General features: G+C 46.4%; 1 protein-coding gene across 3 annotated transcripts in view; it reads left to right on the top strand.

Annotated features, from left to right (window-relative positions):
- The first annotated feature begins 21 nt into the window (after positions 1 to 21).
- Positions 22 to 9,770, top strand: part of RSPH10B (radial spoke head 10 homolog B) — a 41,072-nt gene continuing 31,323 nt past the window's right edge. For 2 of the 3 annotated variants that reach the window (XM_024745443.1, XM_024745444.1), the window contains exons 1-3: positions 22 to 3,013; positions 5,461 to 5,536; positions 8,589 to 8,657. In XM_024745443.1, coding sequence (XP_024601211.1) covers positions 2,757 to 3,013; positions 5,461 to 5,536; positions 8,589 to 8,657 — 402 coding nt within the window. In that variant the 5' untranslated portion in view covers positions 22 to 2,756. Of the gene's footprint in view, positions 3,014 to 3,946; positions 5,537 to 8,588; positions 8,658 to 9,770 lie in introns of all 3 variants that reach the window. The other variant, XM_024745445.1, reaches the window with a different exon arrangement.

A 9,770-nucleotide genomic window follows, 5' to 3' on the forward strand; every position in this document is an offset into this window, starting at 1 on the left:
GTGGGATCTTCCCAGACCGGGGCACGAACCCGCGTCCCCTGCATCGGCAGGCGGACTCTCAACCACTGCGCCACCAGGGAAGCCCTAACATTTCTCATTTTAAAGAGCTATTGATCTTATTGCAGATTTTTCTGTTTTTCAAGGCAGGGTTTTAAGTAATCATTTTGGGGTTTGTTTCTCAGTGAACCTGCTGCTTAAAAATGCATCAGGAAAAAAAAAAAAAAAAAATGCATCAGGTCCGTTTAGAAGTGATCTTGAGAACTTTTTCAATCCATATGGAGCACTGCTTGCAACATTTTTTGCTTCACATTTGAACATGCGTGCGTGTGTGTGTGCGTGTGTGTGTGTGTGTGCGCGCGCGTGTGTGTGTGTGTGTGTGGTGTAGTAGCAAGAGCATGTTTTACAGAGAGCGCTTCGGAAGTCGCCTAGACTTCTGCTCTGGCCCGACGTATCTTAGCCTGCCACTTTCAGCTCTTAATGATGATTAAGCCCATAATGGTTTAACTTCATAAATTGAAAATTATGGTCCTTTTGAGTTAGTCATTGTCAACCCTGATGCGTACTAAATTTAGAAGATAATCCAAAGATACCCAAGGGATATCCTCTGTCCAGCTGGAAGAAATCGACCAGGTGGGGTGAGGTCTCTTTTGTTCTTTTTGTTGTTTTTGGCTGCGCTGCCTGCTTGCGGGATCTCAGTTCCCTGATCAGGGATTGAACCCAGACCACGGCAGCAAAAGCCCGGAATCCTAACCAGTAGGCCACCAGGGCACTCCTGGGGGGGTCTCTATTTTTAAGTGTTCTCTGCTGCAGCCAGGGTGGCTAAGAGCGTTGTAGGCAAGGGGAAATAAAAGGCTTTGATTTTTCTGTAACTTTGATGCTGTGATTTGGTTTTCTGGGAGTGTGAACTGCAAAACGGTCTAGTTACTGACTGGTACGGGAGGTAGAAGAATCCCTGTGTGTTGTCAAATGGTTTTTAATGGAGTCTCATCCCATTTAAACTCTGCTAGAAATGGAAGTAAAAATGCCCTCTGCGGGGTCCAGATGGCGGTTGGGGTACAGTGGCCAGTGTGGGCCTCCCACCCACACCCTTCTCTCGACCTCTCTGCCCAGACAGTGGGCTTCCTTCCATTTACAAACTTAGAATTCCTTAGGTATAAGGAGACAGTCAAGTAATGGTCATTGCCACTTGTGCAAGCACTGCACTGGTGGACCTGTCCGAAAGATTTAATATTTGCAAGAACTCTGCATATCGGGGTTTGTGGGAGGCAGGCCTTCCCGAGAGACCACCTGTCCTCATCCCAGAACCCTTGAAAACCTGCTCTATGTGGCCAAGGGGCTCCGCAGGTGAGTAAGGGAAGGGTGGTGAGATGGGGCGAGTACCCTGGGTTGGCTGGGTGGGCCCCGTCTAGCCCGTTGCTTCTGAAAAGTGGAGAACTTTTCCCAGCTGGGCCAGAGAGAGGAACGTTGCTAATTTCGAAGATAGAGGAAGGCGGCCTCTAGAAACTGGAAAAGGCAAGGACATAGATTCTCCCCTGGAGCCGCCAAGGGAACCAGTCCTGGTGGTTTCCTAACTTACAGAACTGTGAGATGATAAACTTGTGTTGCTTTAAGCCACTAAGTTTGGGGTAATTCGTTTAGGGCCATAATGAAAAAGTAACACCTGAGTTATTCTAGTGTTACAGCGAAGATAAAGGCTGAGAGAGGCCTTGGGCGCGGCAATTAGTAGAGCTGGGAAAACCCTGGTCAGGTGCTTCCAGCTTCAGAGCTCTGCTTTAAGGGCTGAGCACGCGCGGCGGCCCGTTTAAGAGCGGGGTGGGGCCTGCGGTTGCCTGGAGACCGGCAGGATCAGGTCGCCGCGCCGCCTCCGTCTGGGATTGGCGGAGTCCCACGGCGTCCCCAGCGAGGTGAGCGCCCCCGCGGGGTCCCGGGGTCCCGGGGTCCCAGGCCGTGGTTGCGCCGCGACGGACACGACCTTGCCTTGCACTCCGGGACTCACCTGTGCGTCCTGCTTGATGCACCGGGATGTCTTCAGTGGGGCCAGTTTGGGACGGCCCCAGAAACTGGCTTTGGAGCCCTGTGCCTCAGCTCTAAGACCTTGGGCAAATAATTAGCACAAGATTTTTTGCTTGACCCTGGTAGTGCGGTCCTAGGGAGTAGGTAGCCGATGATTTCGAGTTCAAAAACAGGAAAGTGAAAAAATAATCACTCCATTATCGATTGGGCACACTGTCTGATCCGTAGGGATTTTGTACATCATCTCCTTATAACCAGACAAAGGTGCTGTTATTCCTGTTTGACAGCTGAAGCAGAAGGACCTCAGGTAACAGCTGGGAAGGGGCAATGCAGCTCATGAGCACTTCGCCATGCTGACACACGAAGAGACAGGCTTTTAAAGTATGAACTGGTGGCATGTGAGATTTTACAGGTTAAGTCGGTATTTTTCACACACAGGATTGCTCTTCTTACTGGAGCATTATTTGAAAAGAAGTGGTAGATGGTGGTTCCAATTTTTAAAATTTTAGGAAACAACCAATGCAATATTGAAATAATATTTTTATAAACTGGTGAGACTCGATACTTGTAATTAATTTTTCAGGCTGTAGGAAGAGAGTGATAATGACATTGGGGTTGTAAAACGAGACACAATTCGTATTTTTCAGGTAAAACTCATCAACGCCTTGAAACAAACAGCTTTCAACCAAAGGAGTCATTCGATACTTACCTGTATAAAGCAACCCTTAGGTCTTCTAAAGGCAATGGTGAAAGAAAAGAAAAGAGCAGATAAAAAAGGGGATAAGTTGGCCTGCTCTCCCTCGTCTGTCTCCGATTATACAGAGTTTTCCAAACAAGATGGCAATGCTGCTCGGCAAGGTACGTCCCCAGGTGCTGTGCCGCCATTGGACACGCAGCTCAAAGAACCAGAACTCAAGAGAGAGTGCAAAAATAATGATCTGCAGGATGAAGATACCACCCAGTATGAAGAGCCCATTCTGACCAAACTCATAGTAGAAAGGTGATTTTTTTTTTTCTTTTGAAAGGTGATTTTAATGAGCTGCATCATCCGTGCTCCCTTTTCTACGACTTTCATGCTCTCTGTTCTCTGTCTCTTGATAATCTCTTACTGTAGCTTTACTTCCATCTCCCTAGATGACGGTAAACATCTATGTCTTTAGCACTGTTCTCTCTCCGAGAGTTTTAGGTTCAGATTTTTACCTCCCTAGTGGACATCGTCCACTGGACTTCAAACTTTCTGTGTCCCAACACAAAGACTGCAGGACTTGAAGTACCATGATCTGGATTTGAGTCTTAGCTCTAGGACATCAACCCCAACACCGAACCTTTCTGAGCCTCAGGTTCTTAATGGGGGGAAATAAATGAGTATTCGCACCTTAGAAGGTTCCTCTAAACGTTGCAGTTTCTCTCCCAGCCTTTGGCTCCTCCCTTGGTCCCTGTTTCTATCAGGGCATCCCAGCTCCAAGTCGCAGAACTAATCTCTTCCCTACCCCTGCCTTTTGTGTTTCTTTTTCCTCTGTGCTTCTCTCATTCATCCTTTTCGCTACGCACAGACTTGTCTTCATACCTCTTGCTTGGGCCATTGGACTCACTTCCTAAAGAGTCCCTGCTTCTAGCCTCTCTCCCCAGGCCTCGTAGATTTACCTTCCTAATGCTGACTTGGTTTACATCACTCCCTGTATGAATTATCTATGTAACAAGTTACCCCAAAACATGACAATTAAAGCAATAAATATCACGTAGTTTATGGGGCTCAGGAGTCTGGCAGCAGCTTTGCTGGATGCTGGATGGTATTGGGTTAGGATCTCATGAGGTTCAGCGAAGATGTCAACCAGGGTTCGTCTAAAGGCTTGGCCGGCTGGACAGTCTTTTGCAGTGGCTCCCTGGGGTGGCCGTCAGTCTCAGTTCCTCATCACATGGACTGTCTCCGCAGGGCTGCTTGAACGTCCTGCCGGCATGGCAGCTGGCTTCCCTGGAGAGTGATCAAGAGAGAGCAAGCTTTGGGAGCCTCAGTGTCTTTTACAACCTAGTCTCGGACGTCACCTTCTGTCATTTCCACAACAGCCTGGTGGTCACACAGGTTGCCTCCCTGGCTTGACTGTTGTACACAGTGCTGCTATGAACATTGGGGTACATGTATCTTTTTGAATTAGAATTTCTGTCTTTTCTGGATATATGCTGGATCATATGGTAACTGTATTTTTAGTTTTTTTAAGGAACCTCCATACTGTTTTCCATAGTGACTGCCATTAATTAGAATTTTAAAAAAATGATTGCTGAATTTTATCATACTTTTCTGGCATCTTGATATGAACATGGTTTTTCTTCTTTGATTTGCCGATATCATGAATTATAGGCTTTCTAATGTTTACTCTTCCTTGGATTCTTGGAATAATCCCAGTGTGGTCATAGCTGTCACAGGTCCATTTGTTTTCCACCTCACTTACCTCAGAGCCTAGAGGCAAGCTAGGTGACACATCACACATTATCCATTCGGTGCTGAACTAAACATCTGGGTGCTGTTCTCGGTACCTCCCTTCCCCAAAGGCAGCACGTCAGCAAGCCCTGTTGGTTCTATGTCCAGAATATATCTTAAAAATATTATCATAGTAAAATACACATAGCATAAAATGTACTATTTTAACCATTTTAAGGATAAATCCAGAGGCATTAAATACACTCGCCATGTCATGCAACAATCCTCACTACCCATTTTCAGAATGTTTTCATCACCTCAGACAGAAAATTGTCCAGAATATTCCATACGCCTCCATCTCTCTCCCCTCTCACTACTCCATCCCGGCAGTTAGCTCCCCACAACACACAGTCCGTTCTCCAAGGCAGCTGGGGTGATCTTTTTAAGATGTAAATCTGGTCTTGTCCAACCCACCTCTTAAAACCCTCTCATGATTCCTCCTAGAGCTTTTCGATTTTATAGCAAGTCTTTATCACGGCCCAGCCTCTTCTTCCCCTGGTCTCCCTCCCATCCATTGCTCACCTACTCAGTGTGGTCCAGCTGTGCAGCTGAACTTGAGCCGGCAGGCTCGCTCCTGCCTCAGGGCCTTTGCACTTGCTGTTTCCTCTTCCTGGGGATCCTCTTCTTCTCCAGGTTCTTTGTTATAAGTAGCTGTCTCCTTACTCCTGATCACATTCCCCGATCATTTCTTTCACAAAAACTGAACACGATCTAGAATTATCTTGTTCATTTGTTTCCTTTTTACTGTCTCTCCTCTTTGAGCCATAAACTCCTGAGGGCAGGAACTTGTTCACAGTTGCAGTCCTGGTACTTAGAAGGGGGCAGGCACACAGTGGTCCTCGGCGGGGAATGCTTGTTGAGTGAATGTGAGATACTTGTACTTTTTCATTGATGTTCATTACGTATTTTAACACACAGTCCACTGAGGTGTGCTCACATGATTCATTGCCTTAAGCTTTGTTTCATTGTAGCTACGAAGGGGAAAAAGTCCGTGGACTGTATGAGGGAGAAGGCTTTGCCATCTTTCAAGGAGGCTGTACCTACCACGTGAGTTATACCTTTTGGGACTGGGTAGGGCAGACAGTGCAGGGTGATAACTTTAGATTTACATCTTCAGAAAGTCCACTGATTCCTCAAAAGAAATTGGAAGTACTTGATGCTGATTTTATTTTGAACCCTGAGTGCATATTTTAAGGTAAAAACATGACTACTTTAGTACAAAGTAGTCATTTTAGATTTTTCCTTTTGCCAAGTTTTATTTTGTACAAACAACATTAAGGTCACTAAAGTAAAAAACAAAGAGTAAAAAATCCCAGTATCCTTTTGCCATAAATGTTTTCAATTTGCTGTGTCTTTTTTTTGGGGGGGAGGGGTGGGCCGCGTGGCTTGCAGGATCTTAGTTCCCCGACTGGGGATCGAACCCGTGCCCGCTGCAGTGGAAGTGCAGAGTCTTAACCATTGGACTGCCAGAGAAGTTCCTCTTTTATTTCTTTTTCTTTTTTTTTTTTTTTTTGGCCTCTCCCGTTGTGGAGCACAGGCTCCGGACACGCAGGCTCAGCGGCCATGGCTCACGGGCCTAGCCGCTCCGCGGCATGTGGGATCTTCCCGGACCGGGGCACGAACCCGTGTCCCCTGCATCGGCAGGTGGACTCTCAGCCACTGTGCCACCAGGGAAGCCCCCCTCTTTTATTTCTTGAATGGATGGATCGGTGTTTTTACATGGGCGTATTAATTTTACAGATAACACCTTGAATCTTTTTTCAGTTATGAATACATTGCTGTATTAATGTATGGTTTCCATAGCTTAAAAGTTTGTTTGTGGTAAAATGTACATTAAACTTACCATTTTTAAGTGTTAGTATCAGTGGCGTTAAGTACATTTACATTGTTGAACAACCATCACCACCGTCATCTCCAGAACTTTTTCATCATGCCAAACTGAAACCCTGTTCCCATTAAGCACTAAATTCCCATTCCCTCTTCCATAATTACTTAAAATACCGCACAGTGCTCTAATTTACCATTCAGAACTATGCCATAATTATTAGATACTTCTGGGGTGTTTTCATTTTTTGTCTTTATCAATGATGCTACAGTGGCAGTAGTCATTCATCCGTTCGTTCAGATTATCCAGGAAACGTGTGCTTATTATAGAACAGATTTTTGTAGTTGAGGTCAAAAGGCACAGGTTTCAGTATCCTGATTTTTCCCATTAACATAACATGTTCATTTTCCTGTGTTATAAAAACTCTTAAAAATGCCATTTATGGGAATTCCCTGGTGGTCCAGTGGTTAGGACTCTGCACTTTCACTGCTGAGGGCCTGGGTTCAGTCCCTGGTCGGGGAACTAAGATACCACAAGCCATGCAGCTGGCCAAAAGCAAAAGAAAACAAAACAACCCCACGCCATTTATTATGTCATTAAATGTCATTAAAACGACTGTGCCTCTGGCCTCTGCCAGTTCTGGCCTTTGTAGTGTTTCTTTATCCTGATGAGAATCTTCCTTCACCACTGTGGTGCTTCTACAAGGCACCAGTGTGTATACCATTCAAAGATACCTAGTGCTTGACCACACGGGATAAACCCCTCCTGGGCTGCTGAGGATGTGATCACAGCTCCTGCTAACCCTGGGTGTCCTCAGGTATGCAGTCACCTGGTAGCTCAAGCCTGACCAGGCAGCCTTGCCCTTCCCACTAATGAGAGGCAAACACCCCTTTATTTCTGGAGGAGCCCCCTTCCTCGCTGCCAGCTACCTGCTTTGTAAACTTTGCATATTTTCCTTAGACTCAGATTCTTGTGATTGAAAGTCGTCATCAGTTGGATCTCCTTTAAACGGTGAAGGAGGCAGACCCAGTGGAACGACCCAGTAGCCCCACGACCCACAGGGGTCCGACCTGCGTTGGTCACATGTTTAGATCGCAATTTCCTAAAGAGAAAGCTTGAAAACAAACATTTCACGAAACACTTGCCCTTCCCGTGTAGATGAAGCGCGATCCCTTCTGTTCTATCAATACTCTGTTAAACAAAACAAAACTCTGCTTCTTGCGACCACGATTGAGTCCATAATCCAAACGAGAGCCTCAGCCTGCAGTTGGAAGCTCTCTGGCTGCCCCCAGTTTCCCTGAGCGCCAGCCCTGCCTGATGTGTGGCTAGGTTCACCTGGATGGATGATATAACGGACCTTCTGGCTAGTGAAGTTAAGGCAGTGGTTCTTAAAGCGTGTTCCCAGGGACCAGCAGCAGCACCTGGGAATTTGTGCGGAGTACAAATTCCTGGGCCCCAGCCCAGAGCTGGTGATGAATCAGAATCTCCAGCGTGCAGGGCGGGCCCAGTAATCTGTGCTTTCACCTCCCCCCACCCCGGTGGCTGTGAAGCACAGTCGAGTCTAGAACCACTGCGTCAGGGCACTGTTACATAGCTTCTCGGTTCTCTCCAGTCATCAACCCCTGAGCTCACCACCTCCTCTAAAGAAGTGATTCCGAGGAAGGACTGGGTGTAATGTTATACGCGTTTTCTCTGATTGCATTGCGACATTCAGGTGTGTGAAGTTTTTAACAACCAGTTCCTATACGTTAACAATAGATACTCTAAATGAACGATATGAACAACTGTACATTATGTATACTTGTGTTTGTGTCAATACACACACACGCTCACACGTTCTGATAATTCCCAGTAAGGGAAAACAAAGTGTGATGTTGACAGATGTCATAATTTCTGATATCCAGATAATGGTTTTAATCTAGTCTAAACAATTTTCAAAAGACCCTTAAACTTTGAAATGCAAAGCCCAAAACATATGAGTTCTTTTGAACTCTAGAGTTTTCCAACAGCTTAATTAGGTGAGGAAGGCTGAATTTACAGCTCAGTTTAACAACTGTGCAACACTGCCTAGTGCCAGTTTTAGGGAACTGGGTTTTTTTGGACTCCTACTCAGATCCTTTTTAGAACAGGGTGGACGCCAGTGTGTTGCCAGCTCCCAGCTGAACGCTGGACAAGCGTATTTGTCGAACATGTTTCCATTTTAAAAGCTGAATCCCTGGGTGGCAGTTGTGTAAATCAAGATTGGGCCTAATGCTTTGTTGCTCTGTTTCAAAGGGTATGTTTTCAGAAGGACTCATGCATGGACGGGGGACTTACGTCTGGGCTGATGGATTGAAATATGAGGTAAAGCGTATAGTATGTTATAGTTCTAAGTGAATTATGTGATTTAATGGTCAGGTTCCCACAATTAAACATACTAGTTTCATAAAAGTAACTCAGCACATGGGTTAAAAAAAAATCCATAGAACCAAAGAACAGAGGTGACAAGTTAGTTGTTACCGCAGGGGACCCTCTGTAAACTGTGTCCAGTTTCATTTGTATATTCTAGAGGTATTCTTCAGCCTCTCCCATATTTTTGCAAACACAAATAGTTTATTTTTTTTTAAAGATTTAATTTTATTTATTTTTGGCTGCGTTGGGTCTTCGTTGCTGCGCGTGGGCTTTCTCTAGTTGTGGCGAGCGGGGGCTACTCTTCGTTGCGGTATGCGGGCTTCTCATTGCGGTGGCTTCTCTTGTTGTGGAGCGTGGGCTCTAGGCATGCAGGCTTCAGTAGTTGCGGCATGTGGGCTCAGTAGTTGTAGCTCGCGGGCTCTAGAGCGCAGGCTCAGTAGCTGTGGTGCACAGGCTTAGTTGCTCCACGGCATGTGGGATCTTCCTGGACCAGGGCTCGAACCCATGTTCTTTGCACTGGCAGGCGGGTTCTTAACGCCTGTGCCACCAGGGGAGCCCTATAAATAGTTTGTTATACACTCTCTTCTGTACCTTTTTTCTCTAGAGACCAAACCATACCCACTCACTCAGATCTAGCTATCTCTACTGGCTGCTTGTGCTGCGTTTGGGCCTCACTTAACGGTCTTGCCGGGTTAGGGAATGTGTATTTTTAGACCGGTGCCTCTATAGTGCGTGTGGGCCTGAAACGCTGCCCTGAAAATCACAGTTGCAGAGCTGCTAACGCGATGGTGTTCATAAGTCGTAATGAAAGTATTTAAAGCAGGGGATATAAGGCTCACATGCAAACAACAGCCAGGTTAGGGAAAGAGGCACGTTTGGGCCAGGTGGGCAGCTAAGTGGACTGGGCAGTGGGAGATGAGGCTGGGGAAGAGCGAGGGGAGGGTCCACCTTCATTGTCACGGAGGGGAGAGAACAGCCGAGGTCCAGGGCGGCCAGAGGATTGTGTCCCAACTGCCATTTCAGGCCAATCTTTCCTATGAAACTCCCCCCTCCCCCCTGCCCCCA

This window comes from Neophocaena asiaeorientalis, unplaced genomic scaffold (assembly GCF_003031525.2).
Source record: "Neophocaena asiaeorientalis asiaeorientalis breed wild unplaced genomic scaffold, Neophocaena_asiaeorientalis_V1.1 scaffold461, whole genome shotgun sequence".
Classification (NCBI taxonomy): domain Eukaryota; kingdom Metazoa; phylum Chordata; class Mammalia; order Artiodactyla; family Phocoenidae; genus Neophocaena; species Neophocaena asiaeorientalis.